The sequence below is a fragment of the Ailuropoda melanoleuca genome, chromosome 16, assembly GCF_002007445.2.
Source record: "Ailuropoda melanoleuca isolate Jingjing chromosome 16, ASM200744v2, whole genome shotgun sequence".
Classification (NCBI taxonomy): domain Eukaryota; kingdom Metazoa; phylum Chordata; class Mammalia; order Carnivora; family Ursidae; genus Ailuropoda; species Ailuropoda melanoleuca.
Genome location: NC_048233.1, coordinates 2,508,705 through 2,533,266, shown reverse-complemented (window position 1 = coordinate 2,533,266; position 24,562 = coordinate 2,508,705). Strand labels below are relative to the sequence as shown.

Genomic DNA, 24,562 nt, shown 5'->3' with positions numbered 1-24,562 from the left:
AAAGGATGCTGTATTTTGTCAAATGCTTTTTCTGCATCAATTGAGAGGATCATATGGTTCCTGAGTCTTATATTGTTGGTATGATGTATCACGCTGATCGATTTGCGAAANAGTCTTATATTGTTGGTATGATGTATCACGCTGATCGATTTGCGAAAGTTGAACCACACTTGCATTCCCAGGGATGAATCCCACTTGGTCATGATGGATAATCCTTTTAATGTACTGTTGGATTGTATTAGCCAGGATCTTGTTGAGCCAACCAAGCACTCCTAGGAAGGCATTTTCATAGGTATAATGAGATATAAATGTGGTTCACACTAATATGAAGAACAAATTAATATGTCATAAGATATATTTAGTAAAAGTGGGTATGGGAGCTGAGGGGGGTCAGGAGTAGTTATGACCTAATGGATTTACCTACGTTTGAGTTTGGATTTTAAGAGGCAGAGGCTGAGGGAACAATGACAGAGTAAATTGTGGCAGATTTAGTAGATCTGATGTGATCCTGAGAATTCTGTATTTTCAACCAGCTCCCAAGTGATGCTGATGATGTGTGTTCATGAATCACACTTTGAATAGCAAGGTGGTAGACCACATTTTATAAAACTTTGTGACAGAGACCAGTAGAGATCGGTCTGTCTTCCATTTTTGCTTTTCTCTCTTCTTACACATTAATTTATTAATGTCTGTGTGAGAGTGGAGAGCGGTCAATCTATTACTCATAATTGCATTGTTATAATAGTTGGGAACTCATCAATTGAGAATTTAAAGGATTAATTAATTTATGAATCTCTCTCCTTTGTCATGTTCCTGTTTGAAGAAAAATAAAAGTATAAGTTCACTTAGAATTTAACTCCAGTTAATTAATTCAGGCATAATAGTCTGAGAGAGTAAAAAAAATTTATACTAAGCCATTTAAATCCTTTTCTTTCTGTTTGCCCTTTAAGGTATTGATTTACTAACATATTTGGGGTTTTTTGTCAGTTTGGATTTAAATCAAATTACATATTGATCTATTTATAAGTAAAAAGAAGGCAATTTCATGTTTCACAGATTCTGTTATGTCTCAGAATATTTATTTCTGAATATACATTGTAGTAACATCTTTTGTTTTTATTCTTAACATGTGTTTTGATGATACTGCCCTTTGTGTTTTTTCCTAAGAAACAGTATTGAAAAGGTTATTAGTGAGGCAACAAAGTTGGGTGTATTCATCCACTCTAGTTTATTTGTGAATTCAGAACTCTACATGCACCTGTGCTTGCATGTACACATACACATAATACAAGGAGGTGGGGTAGGAAAGACAATAGTAGAGATTGATTTAATCCTCTTACAATTTTCTATACTTTTCTTGGTTGCCTGACTCATTATATAAAATCATTTTATTTTCATATATAATTCTGCTTTATTCTGTAGAGTGAAATGTAGAGGTAATAGAAAACTAAGATAAAGAAAGGAAATTGAAAATATAAAAAGAAAATGTTAGGAAGTAGAAAATTAAAGATCAAGAAAATAAGGGAAACTTAAATGTGCCATACTGGACTACTCTTAGTGTGATACAGATGAAGACCCTATTTTGAGATAAAACCATATCTCATTTTTAAAAAACTGTTTATTTATTTTAGAGAGAGAGTGTGCATGTGTGTGCATGTGAGCAGGAGAAGGGTCAGAGGGAGAGGGAGAGGGAGGGAGAATCTCAAGTAGACCGTGTACTGACCGCAGAGCCCCATAGAGGGCTTGATCTCATGACCCTGAGATCACGATCTGAGCTAAAATCAAGAGTTCGCCGCTTAACTGACTTAGCCACCCAGGTTAAACTTTAAACATAACTTGTTTTTTAAAAATATTTTGTCTCTTGGGGCATCTGGGTGGCTCAGGCCATGTTCTCCCAGTTGTGAGATCGAGCCCCGAGTTGGGCTCTGCACTCAGTTTGGAGTCTTCTTGGGACTCATCCTTCCCTCCATCTTTTCCTCCCCCCACTTGTGTGTGCTCTCTCTCTCTCTCTAAAATAAATAAAATATATAAAAAATATTTTGTCTATTTTAGAAAATTTAGAAACTACAGAAAACCATTGGGAAAAAAATTAAAAACATCTTTTTTCCTTTTTAATATTCTAATTTTTAATTTTTTTTGGTTATCCGTGCGTGTGTATGCACACATATATGTTTAGGATCATGCTTTGAATTCAGCTTGGTATTCTATATTTGTTACCTGGCATTTTATCATGTCTTTTTGGAGTTGATGGAGATAATCATTAAAATCGTATGACCAATATTTTAAAAATCAAAATAAACATTTTTGGTTTTTAAACACACATTACAAGTTGGATTGGGATGGTTGTTGGGGTAGGATAGGGACAGTGGGATTTTTTAATTCTCTTTTCTGAAATACAACTAAAAATACCTTGACCTAGTTCTGTGACTTGGGGATAGAGTCAGAAATTTAAAAAGTCACTAACTCTCAGATAATAATTATGATAAAAAGTGCTAAGGAATGAAATGGGTTTTGATTGGATCAAAACTTAAGCCTATGGGGGCGCCTGGTAGCGCAGTCGTTAAGCGTCTGCCTTCGGCTCAGGGTGTGATCCTGGCGTTCCAGGATCGAGTCCTGCATTCGGGCTCCTCCGTTGGGAGCCTGCTTCTTCCTCTCCCACTTCCCCTGCTGTGTTCCCTCTCTCGCTGGCTGTCTCTCTGTCACATAAATAAAAAATCTTTAAAAAAAAAAACAAACAAAACTTAAGCCTATGAAGTTGGCCCTCCAACCAAAAAATACACAAGCAATTTCAATTAGGTTTCTTACTCCCTGTGTTGTAATGCTCCATGTAACCACGTTACTACTACAGGCATTAGTGGTTGCTAGCACCATCTGGAATAATCCCCAGATGTAGAGTGAGAAGAACTTTATACCATCTGAAATTTTTTTCTCTCTTAAAACAGCAAAATGTTTGTACCTGGTAAAGTAGTGTTGTGAGGAATTTAATTTTGAGAAAGAGCAATTTGATTCATGAAAACAAAGTCTTGCTTCATTTTTTGGTCTTTTCTAATGCAAAGGTCCTAATCTGTTTTTTCCATTAGTTGATATAACTGATACCAGATTAATAAAAATGGAATTATTAGCACAGAAGATTAAATAATGAGGAGAATCAAATATAAACATGACTTACATTTCTGTTTCTTCTACTGGTAACTACTTTTATTATATTCTCTGTGGTTGAATTTTTCTGTGAATATTCAAGATGGCAGAAAGCACAGATCTGAAATGTGACCTTGGCATAGCTTATTATTGTGCACTTCCATTAGAGAATGACTTTTTATCCTATCATCTATGTCATTAATTTACTATTTGATTTTGAATTAATTTTTTATAGTTAAAATTCTATGCTGAAGAAGCATTTAGAAATTATTTTTTAAAAATTTTGTTGCCTATAGGTAGAATTATATTCAAATCAACCAAAGGAGAATATATTTTTCAAAATCTTGTAGAGAGGGGTGCCCGGGTGTCTCAGTTGTTAAGCATTTGCCTTCGGCTCAGGTCATGATCCTAGGGTCCTGGGATTGAGTCCCACATCGGGCTCCCTGCTCCACTGGGAGCCTGCTTCTTCCTCTCCCACTCCCCCTGCTTGTGTTCCCTCTCTTGCTGGCTTCTCTCTCTCTGTCAAATAAATAAAATCTTAAATAAATAAATAACAAAATCTTGCAAAGAGGATTCCACAGTTTTGTTTTTGACAGTATTACAGAAAACAATAAAAATGCCAGAATGTTTTCGTTAATTTTATAAATGTATAGTTAAGCTTTAAGAAAGTAATTTATAGAGGTACAAATGCAAAATATGAAAGATAGGGTTAGTCTTGTGACAAAATTAGTTTAACATTGGAAAATCTTAAAAGCATGTCAATAAAATAACCATTCACATATTCACAACTAAAGTGACAACTTTTGGCAGAAGAGGAAAAATAAAAAGTTTCCACAGAAAAAAGTTAACAAATATTCTAGTCAATTATGAAGTGTAAAAAGCATTTCATTGAATCAAGAGGACAAAGATACCCACTCTCACTACTTCTTTCCATCATGGTTCTGGAAATTCTAGGAATTTCAATAAGAACAGATAAAAAGAATGTAAAGATTTAAAAAATCCTTATATAAGTGTCTCCCTGAAATACCCAAAAGAATACACAGAAAAATTATTAGCAGAAACATTTACCAAGTTAGTTCCTTGTAAACCCACATGTAGAAATGAAGTGTGTGTCCACATGCCAGGAAGAAAACATTAGAATAAAATAAATTTAATAAAATATATCACCGGAATAATTTATTCAGGAAAGGTTCATCTGCGTTTGGGACTAATAGATGAAAAGTTGATGAAAGGTGAATTTTATAGATGGAAGAGCAGACTGTTACTACCAATACACTGATGAATCCTAGCTTCATTAAGAATGGGAAACCAGACACTATATGCTTTCTGATGTGAGGCAATATGAAGTATACAATGCCATTATTTACTATTATGACTTACAAAGTTAAAACTGAATCTGGTCAAGTCTTTCAGGCTAACTCTCATTATCTAAAAAAGAAAAAAGGAAAAGCAGAAAATGAGTTAAAGACTCCATGAAGAAACAGACAGATAACCCAAAATGTAAGTCATTTTACAAGAACAACTGAAGTCCATTTCTTTAAGAAGTCAGTGGCATTAAATAAGGGAGCAGAGGAAAAAGTAAGGGACTTTTCTCTAGATTAATAGAGCTTTGAAGGATTTAACAAACACAATGCTGTGTACCCTTTCATGAATTCTGACTCAAAACAAGCCAACTGTGAAGATTTCTTTTGAGACAACTGGGGGACATTGAATATGGACTGCACATTAGATAATGACAAATGTCAATTTTATCAATACTTACATTCTTGTAAACTACTTTTTTGGGAGTACTTTGTGTAAGGAACTGTGTGTAATAACATGGTGTCCAGAATTTAAAATGACAACAAAACTGTATATAAGTTACCTAGGAATAAAATAAATGGAACTATTTTATTGAAGAAATTAAAACACTTTGTTGAAAACCTTTCAAGGATAGCTAAAGTAACTAGAGAGACATACCATGTCAATGAATTGAAAAGTTCAAGAGCATTAAAGTGTCTTTTCTTTCCAAATTGATTTATGGATTCAGTGCAGTTTCAATAAAAATCCCAAAGGCTGCTGCTGAGTTTTAATTGCTGTTGTTGATTGGTTGATTGGCTGGTTTTATGGGGCTTGACAGCCTGGTTCTGAAATTTATATGAGAAGTCTAAAGGGCCAGGAAATGCCAAGATGGTCCTGAATAAGAACAAGATAGGCAGGCTTGCCTGAAATAACTTTTGAGACTTCTTATAAAGGCATAGTAATTAAGGAAGTGTAGATTTGGCACAGTAATACACAAAGATACCAGAGAGCCATAAAATAGGCAAACGTGTTTACCAATACTTTATATATGACTGTTGTGACAGTGCATGTTAGTGCTGCTGGGACAATTAGTTATCTATATATGTAAAAAATGAAATTTTATTCTTACCTCATATCGTACCTGAAAAATGAAATTATATCTTTAGCTCATACTATATACAACATCAGTGTCAAACAGATTAATGACTTCAGTGTGAAAGACAAAGTTACAGAATTTTCAAGAGAATATCTTTATGAGCTTGGGATAGGGAAGATATTGTGAAAAAGTCACAAAATTGCAAACCATAAAGAAGATTGGTACATTTGATACAATAAAAAATTTTAAATTTTACAATTGAAAACATACCATAAAGCTATTAAAGGAATAATTCATAGATTGGAAGAAAATATTTGTGTAATATATAACAGATAAGGGATTATTATACGAAATATATAAAGAATACTTGCAAGTCATGAAGAAAAAGATACCTAATTAAAAAATGGGCAAAATACGTAAATAGCTATTTCAGAGATGTGGAAACAGAAATGGCCAAATCCCATATGAAAAGATGTTCAGAACTACTGGGGAAGATGGCAGAGTAGGAGGACCCTAAGCTCACCTCATCTAATGGATAGAACTAGATAACAACCACGTAACTCCAAACAACCTAGAAAATGACCTGAAGGCTGGGAGAACAGACTCTCCATAGCTAAATGTAGAGAAGAGGTCACACTGAAAAGGGTAGGAAGGGTGGAAGAGTGGTCAGGAGCTAAATGGACCCACAGGATTTTCTGTGGGAGGGAGAAATGCCTGAGACACGTGGAGATCAAAGAAACAAACTCTCAACACTTACGGAGCCTGCATAGGGAAGAGGAATTCCCATAACGTTTGTTTTTGGAAAACAGAGGTGCCGAATTTCATGAAATTTTTTTTTAAAGATTTTATTTATTTATTTTACAGAGAGAGAGAGACAGTGAGAGAGGGAACACAAGCAGGGGGAGTGGGAGAGGGAGAAGCAGGCTCCCAGCAGAGCAGGGAGCCCGATGCGGGCCTTGATCCCAGGACCCTGGGATCATGACTTGGGCAGAAGGCAGACGCTTAACGACTGAGCCATTCAGGTGCCCCCGAATTTCATGAATTCTTATAGTCAGTGGGGCTTAAAACCTGGAAATTTGAAAATCAGGAGGCTCTTGGGAGAGCCAGTAGGGTGAGAGGAAACTGAGTCCCCCACTTTTAAGGAGAAAGTACAACAAATAGTCCCCTAGAGCTACAGCATAGAAGCAATAGTTTGAAAAACACCTAGGATATACTGGAGGGAGATTTGTTTACTAGTCTCAGAGTGTGTGCTGGAAGGAGAAGCATCCTTGTGAGGTTTCTTCAGGAACAAAGAAGCTGTTGGTTACCCTTCCCTGCCCAACCCACAAGCATAAACACATGGCCACCTATGGGAACAAGAACAATGTCCATACTTGCTACCAACTTGCTAACAGTGGACATGCGCCCTCCAGCCAGGCCCTGGCACCAGGTCCACTCTCTCAGCAGATCCACACAAACCTTGCCAACACTGTGTATCTCATCCCTGAAGCACTTCTGTGGATCCATTCCTTCCAACCCAGCTTGCCTCGGTCCCAGTCAGCTGCAGGTCCCCTCCCCCCAGCATGGATGTTCCTGGCACCTCATGCCCTGCCCCATGTTTTTCTGTAGTTTTGTGCTACTGCATTTCTGGCAAATGCCTGGTGTGACTCAATTAAAGCCCAAGGCATCCCTAGACGGGTTCACTAACAACACAGGATCCTCCCCACAAAAGGCAAAGGTAGCCATTGCAGCTGACGGAACTGAAGGCAAAAGGGGCTCAGCTTCAACAGCAAGACACATAAAGCACACAAAGGAGACACCCATAAAGCACCAGGTTCTGGTGAACAGGGAATATTGTGTCTAGGGCAGTATAGGACCTCTTCTGCATAAGGCCATTATTTCAAGAGCAGAAGATGTGGCTGACTTCCTAACATAGAGAAAAAGTCACAGAGAGTTAGACAATACGAGGAGACTGAGGGATGTATCCCAGATGATATAGAACAGGACCAAATCACAGCAAGAGACCTAAACAAAATGGAGATAAGTAATATGACTGATAGAGAATTTAAATAATGGTTAAAAAGATACTGGACTTGAGAAAAGAGTGGAAGACCTCAGCAAGACCCTTAACAAAAAGATAGAAAACATAAAAAAAGAACCAAATCAGAGATGAACTCAATAACTGAAATAAAGAATACACTATATGGGGGCGCTTGGGCGACTAAGTTGAGTGTTCAACTCATTATTTCAGCTCAGGTCATGATCTCATGGGTCGTGGGATTGAGCCCCCTGTTGGGCTCCATGCTTAGTGGGGGAGTTTGTTTGGGTTTCTCTCCTCTGCCCCTTCTGCCCTCTCTCTCCTCTGGAATAAATAAATCTTAAAAAAAAAAAAAAGAAAAGAAAAGAAACTATATGGAATAAATAGACTAGAGGATGTGGAAGAACGCATCAGCAACCTGGAGGACAGAGTAATGGAAAGCAATCAAGCTGAACAGGAGAGAGAAAAATATAATAAAAAATGAAAATAGACTTAGGGAATTCATTAACACCATCAAGTGTAATAATATTTGTATTACAGGGATTGTAGAAGGAGGAGAGAGAGAAAAGAGAGTAGAAAATTTATTTGAAAAAATAATAGCTGAAAACTTACCAAATTGGGGAAAGAAACAGAAATCCAGATCCAGGAAGCACAGAGAACCCACAACAAAATCAACCCAAGGAGGTCCACAAAAGGCACATAGTAATTAAAATGGCAGAAAGTAGTGATAGAGATTTAAAAGCAGCAAGAAAAAAGAAAACAGTTACATACAAGGGAAACCACATAAGGCTACCAGCTGACTTTTCAGTAGAAACTTTGCAGGCCAGAAGAGAGTGGCATGATATATTCAAAGTCCTGAAAGAAAAAACCTGCAGCCATGAATACGCTATCCAGCAAGGCTATCATTCAAAATAGGAGAGATAAAGAGTTTTTCCCAAACAAAAGTTAATTCATGACCAGTAAACCAGTCCTAAAAGAAATATTAAAGGGTACTAAGTTGAAAAGAAAGAGCGTTTAAGCAGGAGTAAGGAAAATATGAAGCACAAAAGCAATAAAATTAAGTATATCTATAAAAATCAGCCAAAGGATCCACACAATAAAGACATGTAAAGTATGACACCATATGCCTAAAATGCTGTGGGTGTGGGGGGAAGGAGTAAAGAATGGGCTCAAACGTAAGTGACCATCAACTTAATATAGACTGCTATGTGCATAAGATGTTGTATATAAATGTAATGGTAATCACAAAGCAAAAACTGGTAATAGATATGCAAAGAATAAAGATAAAGGAATCCAAGTATATCACTAAAGAAAGTCAACAAATTGTGAGTGCAAGAGAAGAAAAGAACTGCAAAAACAACCATGAAACAAGTAACAAAATAGCAATAAATACATACCTATCAAAAATTACTTCCAATATAAATGGTCTAAGTGCTCTAATCAAAAGATATAGGGTGATAGAGTAGATAAAAAAAACAAGACCCATCTGTATGCTACCTGTAAGAGACTCATTTCAGACCTACAGATACATGCAGATGAAAAGTGATGGGTTGCAAAAGCTCTTATCATGCAAATCAAAATGAAAAGAAAGCTGAGGTAGCAATACTTAGACAAAATAGACTTTAAAACTAAGGCTGTAACAAGAGACAAAGAAGAACACTATATATCATTATAAAGGGAACAGTTCAACAAGGCTTAGTAATTGTGGCAATTACCCAACATGGCAGCACCCAGGTACATAAAACAGCTAAAAACAAACATAAAGGAAATAATTGATAGTAATATAATAATAGTAGGGACTTCAACACTCCACTTACATCAATGGACAGATCATCTAAACAGAAAATAACAAGGAAACAGTGGCTGTGAAGGACACATTGGACCAGATGGATCTAATAGATACATTCAGAACATTACATCCTAACACAGTAGAATACACCTTTTTTTCAAGTGCAGATGGTTACATTCTCCATAATAGATCACATATTAGGCTACAAAACAAGTCTCAACAAACTCAAAAAGGTCAAAGTCCTACAATGTCCTTTCCAACCACAACACTATGAAACTAGAAATCAGCCATAAGAAAAAACTCTGGAAAGACTACAAATATATGGAGGTTAAACAACATGCTACTAAAATGAAATCAAAAAGGAAATAGAAAGGTGTATGGAGACAAATGTAAATGAAAAGACAGTGGTCCAAAACCTTTAGGAAGCAGCAAAAGCAAGTCTAAGAAGAAAGATTATAGCAATAGAGGCCTACTTCAAGAAGCAAGGAAAACCTCAAATAACCCTCCTGTAGTAGCTAGGAAAAGAAGAACAAACAAAACCCAAAATCCAATGGAAGGAAGGAAATAATAAATAGTAGAGCAGAAATAAATGAAATATAAACTAAAAAAGACCCCAGCAGAACAAATCAATGAAACCAGGAGCTGGTTCTTTGAAAAGATCAACAAGATTGATAAACCTTTTACCTGACTCCTCACCAGAAAGAGAGGACTCAGATAAACAAAATCAGAAATGAAAGAGGAGCAATAACAACTGAAACCATAGAAATACAAGGTATAGTTATAAGAGAATATTTTGAAAAATTATGTGCCAACAAATTGGACAACCTAGAAGAAATGGATAAATTCCTAGAAACTTATTACTCACCAAAACTGAAATAAGAAGAAATAGAAAATTTGAACATACTGATTACCAGGAATGAAATTAAGTCAGTAATCAAAACCTCCTAACTCAAAAGTTCAGGACTAGAGGTTTTTAGAGATGAATTCTACCAAGCATTTAAAGAGGAGTCAATACTTATTCTTCTGCAAACTATTCCAAAAAACAGAAGACAAAGAAAGAAAAGCTTCCAGATTCATTCAGTGAGGCCAGCACTACCCTGATATCAAAACCAGTTAAAGACTCCACTAAAAAAGAGAACTGCAGGCCAGTATCTCTAATGAATGTAGATGCAAAAATCCTCAACAAAATACTATCAAACCAAATCCAACAATACATTTTAAAAAATCATTCACCACCACCAAGCAGGATTTATTCCTGGGATGCAAGATTGGTTCAATAGTCATAAATTAATGCAATAAGTCACATCAACAAGAAAAAGGATAAAAACCACATGATCATTTCAATAGATGGAGAAGAAGTTTTTGACAAAGTACAACATCCATTCATGATAAAAACTCCCAACAAAGTAGCTTTAGAAGGAACATACTTCAACATAGTAAAGGCCATATATGAAAAACCCACAGCATACATCATCCTCAGGAAAAGGTGAGAGCTTTTCTCCTAAGCTCAGGAACAAGACAAGGATATCCATTCTCACCACTTTCATTCAGCATAGTACTGGAAGTCCTAGTCACAGCAGTCAGACAACAAAAAGAAATAAAAGGCATCCAAATTGTCAAGGAAGAAATAAAACTTCCACTATTTGCAGATGACATGATACTGTGTACAGAAAGCCCTAAAGACTCCACCAAAAACCTACTAGAACCGGTAAATAAATTCAGTAAGGTCACAGTATACAAAACCAATGTATAGAAATGCAATGGATTTCTATACACTGATACTGAAGCAGCAGAAAGAGAAATTAAGAAAACAGTCCCATATATAATTGCACCAAAGTATCAAATACCTAGGAATAAACTTAACCAAAGAGGTAAAAAACATCTACTCTGAAAACTGTGAAACATTGATGAGGGAAATGGAAGACAACACTAACACATGGGAAGATATTCCATGCTCGTGGATTGGGAGAACAAATACTCTGAAAGTGTCCATACAGCCAAAGTAATGTATAGATTTAATGCAATCCCTATGAAACTAGCCATGATATTTTTCAGAGTTAGAACAAATAATTCTAAAATTTGTATGGAACATAAAAGACCCTGAATAGCCAAAGTGATCTGAAAAAGAACAAAACTAGAGATTTCAAGGTATAGTACAAAGCTGTAGTAATCCAAACAGTATGGTACTGGCATAAAAAATAGACACATAGATCAGTGAACAGAATAAAAAACCCAGAAACAAACCCACAATTACACCATCACTTAATCTTCTACAAGGGAGGCAAGAATATGCAGTGGGGAAAAAGACAGTCTGTTTAACAAATGCTGTTGGGAAAACCGGAGAGCTATGTGCAAAAGAGTGAAAGTAGACCACTTTCTTAAACCATACACAAAAATTAATTCAGAATTGACTTAAGACCTGCATGTGAGACCTGAAACCTTAAAAATCCTGAAGAGAGCACAGACAGTAATTTCTCTGACATCAGCTGTAACAATATTTTTCTAGATATGTCTCCTGAGGCAAGGGAAACAAAAGCAAAAATAAACTATTGGGACCACATTAAAATAAAAAGCTTCTGCACAGCATAGGAAGCAATCAACAAAACAAGAAGAGAACTAGTGAATGGGAGAAGATATTTGCAAATGACATATCTGATTTAGGGTTAGTATTCTAAGTATATGAAGAGCTTCTACAACTCAACATGATAAAAACAAATAATCCAATTTAAAGAAGGGCAGGAGACATGAATAGACATTTCTCCAAGGAAGACATACAGATCGTCAAAAGACACATAAAAGATAGCACCACTCATCATCAGGGAAACACAAATCAAAACTACAATGAGATATCACCTCATACCTGTCAGAATAGCTACAGTCAAAAGCAACAACGTGTTCGTGAGGATGTAGAGAGAAAGGAACCCTTGTGTGCTGTTGGTGGGAAAGCAAACTGGTGCAGCCACTGTGGAAAACAGTATGGAGGTTCCTGAAAAAATAGAACTACCAAATGATTCAGTAATTTAGTTATCAACTATTTACCCAAAGAATGTGAAAACACTAGTTTGAAAAGATATATGCAGTCTTATGTTTAATGCAGCATTAAGTAGACAAATTATGGAAGCAGCCCAAGTGTCTATGGATAGATGAATGGATAAAGGTGTGAGACACACACACACACACACACACACACACACACACACACAGGAATATTATTCAGCCATGAAAAGAACGAAATCTTGCCATTTCCCACAATGTAGATGGAGCAAGAGAGTATTATGCTGAGTGAAATAAGTCAGAGAAAGACAATACCATATGATTTCACTCATATGTGGAATTTAAGAAACACACAAACGAACAAAGAAAAAAGAGACAAAACAAGAAACAGACTCTTAACTATAAAGAACAAACTGCTGGTTACCAGAGAGGAGGTGAGTTGGGGGATGGGTAAAATAGGGGAAGGGGATTAAGAGTACAATTATCATGAAGAACACTGAGTAATGTATAGAATTGTTGAATCATGATATTGCACACCTGAAACTAAAATAACACTGTATGTTAATTATACTGGAATTAAAATTTAAGAAAAGAGAAAAAAGAATAATGAAAAGATGTTCAGCTTCAGTAGTCAGCAACATGCATTTTAAAACTGTGATGAGATATTATTTATATCAGATGGTTAATATTTAGAAAGTCAGATAGTACTAAGTGTTAATGATTTCCTAGTGGTGTAACAGGTATTGCTGTGAACTATTGGTGAAAATACAAGTTAATATAATTTCTTGGAAAGTAATTAGTGAATTTGAAGGTATACCTATTGTATGGCCTACTACTTCTGTTTCTAGGCCCATGCCTTGGGGAAACTCTTGCATAGGTATATCAGAGTATAACTAGCAGCATTGTTCATAATAGTAAGAAAAACAAAACAACTGCACTGTTCATCACTTTGAGAATGGATTGAAATAATTGCTTCATATTTATATTGTAGTGAAAATTGAAGGGATTGAAAAAACTGGATTAACACTCATTGTTTAGTATGAGTCTCAAAAGGGTGTATTGAAAAGAAAGAATCAGTTATTAATAAACCGTATATGAATTTCAAAAGCATGCAAACTAAATGAAGTATCCCTGTATGTAGCATACTATAATAAAAGCAAAGGGTTTTTTTTTTTTTAAAGATTTTTAATTTGACAGAGAGAGACACAGTGAGAGAGGGAACACAAGCAGGGGGAGTGGGAGAGGGAGAAGCAGGCTTCCTGCTGTGCGGGGAGCCCGATGCGGGGCTTGATCCCAGGACCCCGGGATCATGACCTGAGCCGAAGGCAGACACTTAATGACTGAGCCACCCATCCGCCCCAAAAGCAAGGGGATTTTAAACACAACATTTAGAATATAAGTCATTCTTATTTTAGTGTGGAGGCAGTGGAATTGGATTGGGAACTTCAGAAGTACGTATAATCTTTTGTTGCTTATGCTGGGTTCCCAGTTTGTTACATCATTATTTTTATATTCGTATATATATTATATATAGTCTTTTGAAAGTTTGAAATATTTCATAGTAGTAAAATTAGAGTTATTTCTATCAAGCCTTTCTTAATCGGCTACTCTACTGTTTCATAGCATTGATGTCGGTAGACTTTCCCTGTTTCTAACATAAAGACCTGAATTGATTTCTTCAGACTATCCCATGCCTTTCTTTTGTTTTATGGTTTTATGCTTCACAAAGTACATGTTTAAACATAGTTTCTGAAACATCATTGTTACCAATTTGCTATCCTTGGTAGGAAAGAATTTTGAATTGTTAGAAAAATCTTGCAGCAAGAATTCTTTGTTGGTTTTCAGCTGTTACTTGGTGTCAGTGGTATAAATTTGTAAATGAAAATATTGTTCTCTATACATATATATGAAAAGCTTGGCTTTTCTCCCCTTTATCAATAGGCAAGTGAAAGACCAGAATAAGAAGGTAGCAAATCTGAAGCACAAGGAACAGGTGGAAAAGAAGAAGAGCGCACAGATGCTTGAGGAGGCTCGACGAAGGGAGGACAATCTCAATGACAGCTCCCAGCAACTACAGGTTAGAACACGAGGACAGTCTGAAAGGATCGGGTGAAGAGATTTGATCCATAATTGCATGTTGTTTTCCTCTTCATCTTTATCCTCCTCTTTTTTCTCTTTCTAACCCTGCTTGCTGCCTTCCTCTGAGACCAACTGTTTAGCAATAAAGGAATGGCTTTAAATAGAAAAGGCAAGTTTTATTCCACAGCTTTGCGAGGATCCACCTCAGCATAGGAGAAAGTTCACCTTGCTTCAAGTTGATCGCATTTAATTGGTAAGTTCCATGTCAGTTTAATGAGTGGGTTCTCTTAAGCTTCAGGGTAGTCAGTGTTACTGTTTGCCGTTTTCTTTCATTAAAGTGCGTTGCTGAACTTGGTTCATGTCTAACGTCCTTCTGTGTTTTTCATTCTCCTTTCCCTTTTACCCCGCCTTTTCCTTTTTGCCCTCTCCGTCTTTCTTTCCCTCCTTTTTAAACATTCAATTTAGAGAACATATTTCACAGTCATAGGATGTATAACCTATACTTTTTCATTTCAGCGGAGTGATAATTGATGTGTAAACCTAATTATTCACAAATTAGGGTGGAATTAGACTCCATAACAGTAGGAGTAGTGATGATATGAGAAGTGCCCATATGTGTTCAGTACTTGGCCCTAGGCCCGGGTCATTCATGGTTTCTAACCTTTACAGTGATCCTGTGGGACAGATGGTTTTATACACATTTTATAGATAAGGAAACAGGCTCAGAGAAATTGAATTATTTGCCTAAATGCACACAGTTTTCAAAGTGGCTCAGCCACGATTTTAACTGAGACTTTCTGGATCTTTAGCTTGTCGGAATGAAGGTTTAAATTTTAGAGAAGAATATCATGAACTTTGCTAGAAACCTCTGAAACTTCTGCTAAGGCTGCTAAGCCATTGCCACTTCATTTTTCTCTCGTTACAACTTCGAATTGGGTAAGAGAGTATGTCACAGTTGTATTATCATGAAATCTTTACTGGAGAGGTTTAGAGGAGTTATTACTATGGAAGCCTTTTTTAGGCTTTACCACAAATCCATTTCAGACATGTTTTTAATTTCTTTTTTCATTCATCTTTTATATAAATTTTATTGATTATAAAATGCATAGTCCTTATAGGAATAGTAGACATTTTCTCAAATGCAGCACCTTTTGATAAAGCAGCATACCAGTTTTCCCTCCTTCTTGCCAACAATAGTCAATACTGTCAATTTTCTCTTCCTCCCTTTTTTTTAAATGCCAGTCTGATGGATGGAAAATATTTAATTTTTGTTTTAATATATATTTCTCTGATTACCAGTGAGGCTAAGTATTATTCATGTCTTAAATTTTTATTTGTTAATGTAAATCAAATGTTATGTCTCCTCCATGTTGGCCTTTTCTCCAAGCATTTTTTGGTTCGTTTATTCCTGTTTTGGGAACATATAAATATTTATCTACAAATATTTTTAAGTTGTTCTGGGCTTTCATTTTTTACCTATATATTTTTAAAAAGATTTTATTTATTTGAGAGAGAGACAGACAGAGTACACACAAGCTGGGGGAAGGGGCAGAGAGAGAGGGAGAAGCAGACTCCCTTTTCAGCAGGGAGCCTGATGCAGGGCTCTACCATGGTATTGTGCACTGAGCCGAAGGCAGATGCTTTACTGACTGAGCCACCCAGGTGCCTCTTACCTTTAATTTTTAATTTAAATTATTTTAGGGTATTTTGTGTCGTGAGGGTCTTATTTTTCTTCATTGCTAACAATTTCACTAGGTCATTGATAGGAAATTATTTCATTGCTCACAAGTTTGAATTGGCATCTTTATATTTTATGAAATTATTTTACAGGCTATTTCTAGGATTTCATTCAACCTCCTTTGTGGAACTAGGATCACATCATTTTTAATTACAGAAAATATTTATTTTACAGAACATTTACAGAATATATTTATTTATGTTACCTCCTTAACTGTTTCATTTGTCTTGTGCCCTCTGTCCCTTTAATGTTTTCTGTTACTAGTCTATCTGTGTAAACTGAAAGGTGCCCTTTTAATCTTTTGTCAGTTTTTATGTTAACGTCAAAAGATCCTTCACGTGTAATCTCCTATTTCCTCTTCATATAATTTAAGAAGTCAGATTATTTATTTATATATTACATAGAAAACTAATTTAGAGTAGATGAATGATTTTTCCAAGGTGTCTCAGTAAGTGATAGGTATAAAAGTTATGACAAATGATAGTTCATGGCCATATGCAAGATACACATGTATGTAATTTATTAAAATATAGTGAAAAGATCATAGGATTACAAATAGAATACTTTGCATCTGATCTCAGTTCTTTACTAACTCTGCCACTTACTTCTTAACCATTTTATTACAAATGACAACCTAGTGATAGTCAATATCCCTAGTACTCAGATTGTGATCTCTAAATAGGATTCCCCTCTAAAAGAAGCTAGAGATTCTTGGAAAAATGGCTAATCATAGAATTCATGGGAGTAGAATAGTAGAAATGCAATTGATTTAGGATTTGTATTAACAATAGCTCTTAATACCTGAATCTTTTTGTGTTTTAAATTTCTGCATATATATTTGAGCCCATCTATTGATGTTTTTATGAAATAGGAAATGCAAATGGAAGGAATTATTTTAGTATTTCCATTATAGGCATAATAATTCTAGGATTATAATATATTCTTTATCATGTTAAAAAATAATGTTTTCAACTTTGATGAAAAATGAATATTTAATCTTTATTAGATGCCACCTGCCTTCCAAAGATTACTCTGTTGATCGTGTTAATAAGCACATGGTATGGTTTGTGACGATTCAAACCTGCTTTAAAACATTCTCACGTTTTGTTATTCAGTGACTGACTGCCAGCTATGGTAGTTTATTGGTGCCTTCACTCTTCCTAGCAGAAGTTACAATTTGCCACAAAGCAGTTGTACTGCTTTTTAAATTTGCCTTTCTTTATTCTGAAAGATAAATATATTTTTAAAAATACGTAATAAAACACATATGTATACACACAATGTAAATAATACGTACATCTCAAATGAGAAGATTACTGGCATCCGAGAAATCACATGTGTATTCCTTCCTGATCATTATTTCCTCCCTTCCTCCAGAGGAAATTATTATTTTGACTTTTATTATTCTTTGCAACCTGTGTATATATTAAAATTATAGCTTAGTTTTGTGTATTTTTATTTTATAAAATGAAGTCATCATATTTATTCTTTTGTGACTTCTTTTGTTCAACATCATGTGTGAGGTTTGTTCATGATCGTTGTGTGTAACATTTGCACATTTGTTGTCCTTGCTGTACTTTTTTTTTTTTAGATCAAAATTCCATGTTTTATCTTGAAAGTGTTTTGAAAAAATAACTTCATTTCTTCCCAATTTTTTATTTGAATATTCATTTGGAACTGAAAGTATTCCTTTTTTGGCAGAACATGAGTTTGGACATAAGTTATTACTTTACTCATTGTTCTTGGCTCAACACATTAAGAATGTTCTAAAAAGATTAAACAAATTCCTTACATATTAAATGAAAATGATACCTGAAAATGGAGGGAACCTAGGAATCCTGCAGACTGTAAACATGGTTATTGTTTATCGTGGCCTTAGTTATGAGTGTCCTTTCTTAAGATATGACATTGCCATACAATTGTATTCTGTTTGTACCTTTGTTTTGGACAGTTATAACTGATATATATTAACTAGTCTCAAATTTTTTGGTTTTAGAAGCCCTTTTATACTCTTAAAAATTAGTAAAGTCTCAAGATTTTTTAATGTGGGTTATAATTATATACACATGCAATTAACTTATTGACCTGGGTATCCATCATCTCGTTGTATCTGAAGATACATCTCCAGCAATATAAACATACTTACATAAAAAGTTATTTGCAATGTTGTTGGTAAGTGTGAACTATTGGACAACCTAATTGCCCATAGATAGGAGAGTGCTTGAATCTTCTATGGTACATCCACACATTGGAGACTTGAGAGCTTTAAAAAAGAGAGGAAGATCTCTAATGGACTGATACCGAGTGATTTCCTGGACATTCCATTAAGTGGGGGGAAGAAAAGCACAAAAACTATCTGTAGTGTGCTAATCTTGGTATAAGAAGATACATATATATCTGATCTTTTTTACAAAAGAAGACGGGAAGGGTAAACTAGAAAGTAAAGAGAACAGTTATCTATGGGAGTGGTGAGGAGAAGAGTGGAAAGAAGGGGGAAATAGGATTGGGGTGGTAGGCTTGAGGAGAACCTTCTCTTAGCATATCACTTTAGAGAATAGCTCTGACTCGCCAAACCATAGTAATATATCACATACTCTAAAACCTAAGTAAGCAAAACCAATTAAAATGTGTTGGGGGAAACCAAAAGAGAATACAAACACTAACAAGTGAACCTGTTTTATAAACAAACAATAAAAACACCCTCAAAAGGGCGAGGAAGAAGGGAACTAAACCTATGTTGCTTTGGAAAACATTTTCTTGACTGAATGCTGTTAAGCTAAAGACAAAAAGAACTGTATATAAATGTTGTAATCTAGTAATAAATGTGTTTCTTACAAAGGTTAGGCTAGCCATTCTGAAAGCACTTGATATGTATACTAGAATCAAATAAATATTGATAATGAGAGCTGAGGTTTTCATTGTTCAAGAAAGAATATATAAAGTAAAGTGGGAAGGCTTAAATGAGCCCTTTGGTGTTGAACTGGAATCAGAGATATTAGTATGAAGTCATGGTATTTAATTTATATGCAGATAGTTGTATTTAATTTATATGCAGATAGAAATACTGGTATGTGTATATGTATGGGGTTATTATACATGCTTGTATTTCGTAACTGTCCATTAAAAGGGCTTAGAAGCAATAAGCGTACCTAACACCTAGATTTTGGTTGCTATACACCTTTATCCACTGAAATGGACCAAGACATCTTGGAGAAGTGGTTGATTCCAGGGCTGGGGTAGGGAAAATAAACAGTGAGCCTGGATAACTTTGTGGTTCCAGAAAATAGTGGAAATTGTGGAAAGAACATAGGAGCCAACTTAGAGGAGTACCCAATATCTCCTGCTAAAACAATTTGAGTAAAAAAATAATTAATGATAATATTTTAGTCTGTGGAATGAAATAAATATTCATGAGTCCATACTGATATAAATAATCAAATGCATAAGTAAGTGCGGGAGTAAGGACAGCTCTTTCCTAAAGAAGATTTCTAATTACTAAGTGTAAAAGGAAATAGATTTTAAATAATCACCATGAAGCAAACACCTCCGTATAATAATTGTTGCAGACAAGATCCATCGATGGTTGTGAAAATTAGTTAGTGAATATTTAAAGAATAAGATTGGCATAGTCTCAATATATTCCTGGAGATGTTTATTAATTATAAAGAGAAGACTGTAACTGTTCAGTGAGCAGTCCTAGCAGACACTACCTTAACAAAATGATCAAGATTAACATTACGTAGTCAAGTAGATTGAGAAGGAGACAATATCATTTCTTTGTTGCTCTTTCTCCAAAATGTAAAATCTTATTCCAGTCATGAGAAAATACCAGACAAATCCAAATTCTGGGACACTTTATAAAATAATTGTGCAGTATACTTTAAAAGTATCAAGATCATGAAAGACAAAGACTGAAGACTGTTATAGGTGGATTGGTGGGAGCTTAGAAGAAATGTTAACTAAATGAAATGTGAGATCCTGGATTAAATCCTGAAACAGATACTGGACATTAGGGAAAAACTGTTGAAATAAGAATAAGGTCTTTGGTAAAAAGTATCGTACCAATGTCAGTTTCATAATTTTGATCATTGTTACTGTGGTTATGTAGGATCTTAACATGAGAGGAGATTTGGTGGAAGGGTATGTGGGAAATGTACCAATTTTGCAACTTCTCTGTGTGTTTATAATTAGTTCAGAATAAAAATTTATTTAAAATTGTCATTGACTCTCTTTTCTCAGCACTTTTAATTACCTATTTCACTTTCCAATACTCTTGAAATAAGTGAGCTATGAATTTCAAAAACCTCTTACCTCCACTCATAATGATACAAGATAGATATTTTAGGCTTTTTTTTCAAATACCATTTCTAAGTTTGCAATGCAGGTATTACTGTATTTAACATATTGTTTGATATCCTTAAGGCTTAATTTAATGTAGAATTTAGTTGAACAAGTTGATTGTTCTGAAAATTCGACCCAAATCGTAAAGCCATGATACAATGATATGGCTCTTTTGTTAGAGTTGATGTACCTTGACTAGTCTGTATCCTTCTAAGATACTAAGCTTAATTTTTACTCATTTTCCTTGATGTCTTTCATTTATTCAATATAAATTTATCAAATGCTTTCTAAGTGTAAAGATCTGTTGCTAGAGTTGGTTACAGTAGTGAAAAGCCATATTTCCTGCCCTTCTGGAGAAGGGGAAGACAATATACCATAATGATAAAACTAAGCAAGTAATAAATAGAAATTATGGCAAATTAATTTGGGGGACTTGAGCTTAAAAATCATACTGAATTCCATAAGAATCAGTGATACCATCTCAAAGTAAAATATTAACAGAAGAACATGGAGTTAGAGTTGAGTCCTTAAGGTCCTCAGTAGGTAGAGATGTGGTTGGGTAGGAGAAGGTGGTATTTGAAAGGAAACAAATGAAAAGATCGGTTGAGGTGGGAGAGATAAAGGAGAGTATGGCATTACAGAAGGAAAGAGAGAAGATTGTCTCCAGAGAGGGAGTAAGTATTTCATGTTAATGGTGCTGAGAGGCTGAGGAGGACAACATAGTAGAGTGGTGTGATCCAGTGTATTCAGAATGGTCAGGAGCAGTGATCTCCCTGGGTTAAGCTAGATAGATGTCTTCCACTATAGCCTGTTGACCTTGGAGATAGTTAGATAGTCCTATATTGATACAGACACTTGCCTTGGAAAATTTTTCTGTCACACGCTCGCCAAAATTCACTGTCCTTCACAAGGTCTTTGTAATGTCTTTCTTAGGTATATACGTGACTAATATTAAGACTTGATTATACAATGGTTATTTAAAGTGTTTCTAGCATGATCCATGCATACATCTAAACTGTTTTACAATTCCAGTTGATATTCACGAAATAGGACATGAATGATAAAAGCAATGCGGCCCATATTGGCAATGAGCCTTTCCTATTATCATGTTTTTTAATTATAGTGCCTCTTCTCTTGATATTCAGCATTTAATTTTGCCACACTTTGTTTTCCTTACTCGAGAACTTAGCTCTGTACTAAATTTAGTTCTGAGTTGTTTCATTAATAGTTTTTGTAAGCCATATTTTCTTTAATTGGCTAAATAAGATTTCAGGGTAATCTGTAGTCCTCAGTAAACATCTCTTGGGGTGCCTGTTATGGAACTGTCACTGTGCTGAGTGCTCTGATGTGCTGGATATGTCAAAAGGAGTGCAGTTCATAAGTAATTGCTGTATAAAAAACAAACTAGGCAAATCCCAACAACAAGGGCCTCCTAAATAAACATTACATGAGAGCATAATCTTAGCTGATTTGACTGATGGTGATGATTCGATTAGAAAAGCTATCTGTTGAAAGCCTGTCCATCTTCTAAGGTTCAGATCAAATGCTCCCTCCCTTCTGTGCAGCCTCACAGTTGGAATTAATCAGGCCCTCTTGTAATTCCATTAGACTTTGTTTCTGCTTTGATTTCAGAGCTTATTTTCCCTTACTTTGTATTATATACTAATAATTTGTGTGTTGTTTCCCCCATATATTTGAGTTTGAGAACCAGGATTTGGTACACTGTACATAGTCGGTTCTCTCTAAAAGGGTTTATTGATTTCAGTGGCATCAATAGATGTCCAGAATCTTCCTTATTCACAAGCATCTTAAGCCTGGCCTTCGGAGTCTCCCATCAACCAAACCTTCAAGTATTTCTAACCTCATTTTTAAGTGAGATACTAACGTAGCTACTGTATTTTAGAGAAGCTGATAGTGTTGGTGTTTCTTAAATATAGTTTATTGATTTTGTAATCTATGCTCTTTTTCTTACACAGAATCCTTTTTCTTTGGATTTCCAGTTTTACCACCTAAAGATTCTGGCTTGAAGTTAAACCTTTGTTGATGATCTCTACACCTTGTTTTGTTATTGTCTTATTCTTTGTTCCTCAGCCTGTATGTTTAATTATACTTTATTGTTTTCTACTTTTTAATATTTTGTAATTGTTCTTGTGTGATTTAATCACTTTCCCTTCTCAGCTAGTTTATATCTGCCTTAGGTTTGGGGCTGTTTTAAACATTTCTTTTCAGAGATATTGAAATACTGTTTTAGGTAGGTAGCCATTCATTAAGTGCAGCTGTAATCATTGTTATAAATAATAAAATAAATTTAAAGGTTTAGTTACAAACTAAAAAAAAAGTCTTTGTGTGATGCTACAACATTTAGCATCCTAATATTCTCTAAAATTTCATAGATTACCCTTTAAGGGCTTCACATATTTTAACAAAGGAAATGTCAGGTTTTCGGTTAGTTGAGGATATTTACCTTAAATATTTTTATTCTTTAAGCAGTAACACTCACTTTGTCTTTTGACACAACTACAAGTTTTAGTCATATTCTAATAAGACGAAGTAGACTGAAAGGGGGAAAAGCCCATATCAATAGTGGTTTAGTGCTTTGTTTTTATTTATAACAAAGAGAAGTATTTGAATTTAACCTTGAGAGAGGGTACTGTCACAGAGATTAATGGGGTTGCTGAAAGAACACTGCAGCTCTTGTGAGTCAGCTCTCTTGAGACCAATGAATATTAAGAATAAAGTTCAAAGAAAGTGAAAACAATAGAAGTAGAGATAGGGAAACTTTACATATATTTAGGCATATTCTCTTTTTAGATGAATTATCAGTGAAATGTTTGTGTTTTTCTTTAAAATTTGATTGGATTTGCTTTATCAGAAACAAAAATTCTTCCATTTTGGTAAGAGTTTTTTTTTTTTCCTTTATGAAACAAAGACTACTTATCTTTGGTTTTCACATTGGCCATGGGGATAATTATTTAAGAAAACCTTTAAAAAAATTAAGAGTGTCTGATATCTTTCTAGAAATAGTATGTGATGTGTCACCCGATTAGATACCTCTGATATATTAACGATGTTCTTGTAAAACTCAATTTTGGTTTCTTAACAGATATTCTCAACCTATTTGAAGATTTAATCCTATATCATTTCTTCCTTTTTAAATAATTTTTTTTCTTGGTAAGACAGGTCTTTTTTCTGTCTAGAATATGGGCATAGGTGGGTTTTTATGGTGTTCTAGGCAAATGTTAAATAGAGTTAGGGATTACACTGGAGAAGTATACATACAAATTAGCATCCATTTTAACAACCTTTTGCATAGTTGCTGGAATTAACTTGAAAATTTGGTATTCCTGCAAGTGAAGCACCTATTCAAATTGTTGGCATGTGTGTGATTTTTTAAAACTTTTAGCCCAAACTGTGCTGCTTTTTACCATTTAGAAAAAAGCGAAACAAGTCATAAAATCATTTTAAGGAACTCTGCAGTGTTGAAATGGGCTCTGTAGATACTCTTCTCTCTGGCCAAAGTTCAGTTCTATTTGATAGCCAGTGAAATGTAATGAAAAATGTTTATTGATAATATTCATGTGTAGGTAGCCTACTAAGCTGCTTCCTACTGTTAGGTTAGCCCTATTCTATGGAAACTTTTAGCCACATCCTTTTAACTTATTAGAAGAATGCTCTGTATAAAATAATGAGTGATTAAAGTTAAATCTGGCACTAAAATTCTTAGAACTACTGTGTCCTCACCTCAGTGAAATGAATGGTTTAACTCTTTCTTTTGTGTTGTTGTGGAAACTCCTCCTTTATATTTGGAAAGTGAAGTCTCTGAGAAGATTCTTTTTATTTTTAAGAGAGCAGAAGCTGGCATTATGTATCCTCTTTGCCAAGACCTCGAAAACAAAAGTCATCCTCTTACAGACCGCATCAGTTGTTTATTATTTTAACTAATTTTGGTAAAGACTTTGGTAAAGACTTTGAAAATTTATGCTTGTTCTTTTTATAAGCATTATTGATCAGAGGAGACATGTAGTAAGATTAGGCAAAGCCTATGTCCTTGCTCGTTTCTTTTTTTTTTTTTTTAAAGATTTTATTTAT

The 24,562-nt window shown here is 34.9% G+C and overlaps 1 protein-coding gene across 12 annotated transcripts in view; it reads left to right on the top strand.

Annotated features, from left to right (window-relative positions):
- Positions 1–24,562, top strand: part of ERC1 (ELKS/RAB6-interacting/CAST family member 1) — a 536,559-nt gene that overhangs the window by 220,510 nt on the left and 291,487 nt on the right. For all 12 annotated transcript variants that reach the window (XM_019793501.2, XM_034645665.1, XM_002914100.4 and 9 more), the window contains one exon: positions 14,257–14,392. In XM_019793501.2, coding sequence (XP_019649060.1) covers positions 14,257–14,392 — 136 coding nt within the window. The remainder of the gene's footprint in view (positions 1–14,256; positions 14,393–24,562) is intronic.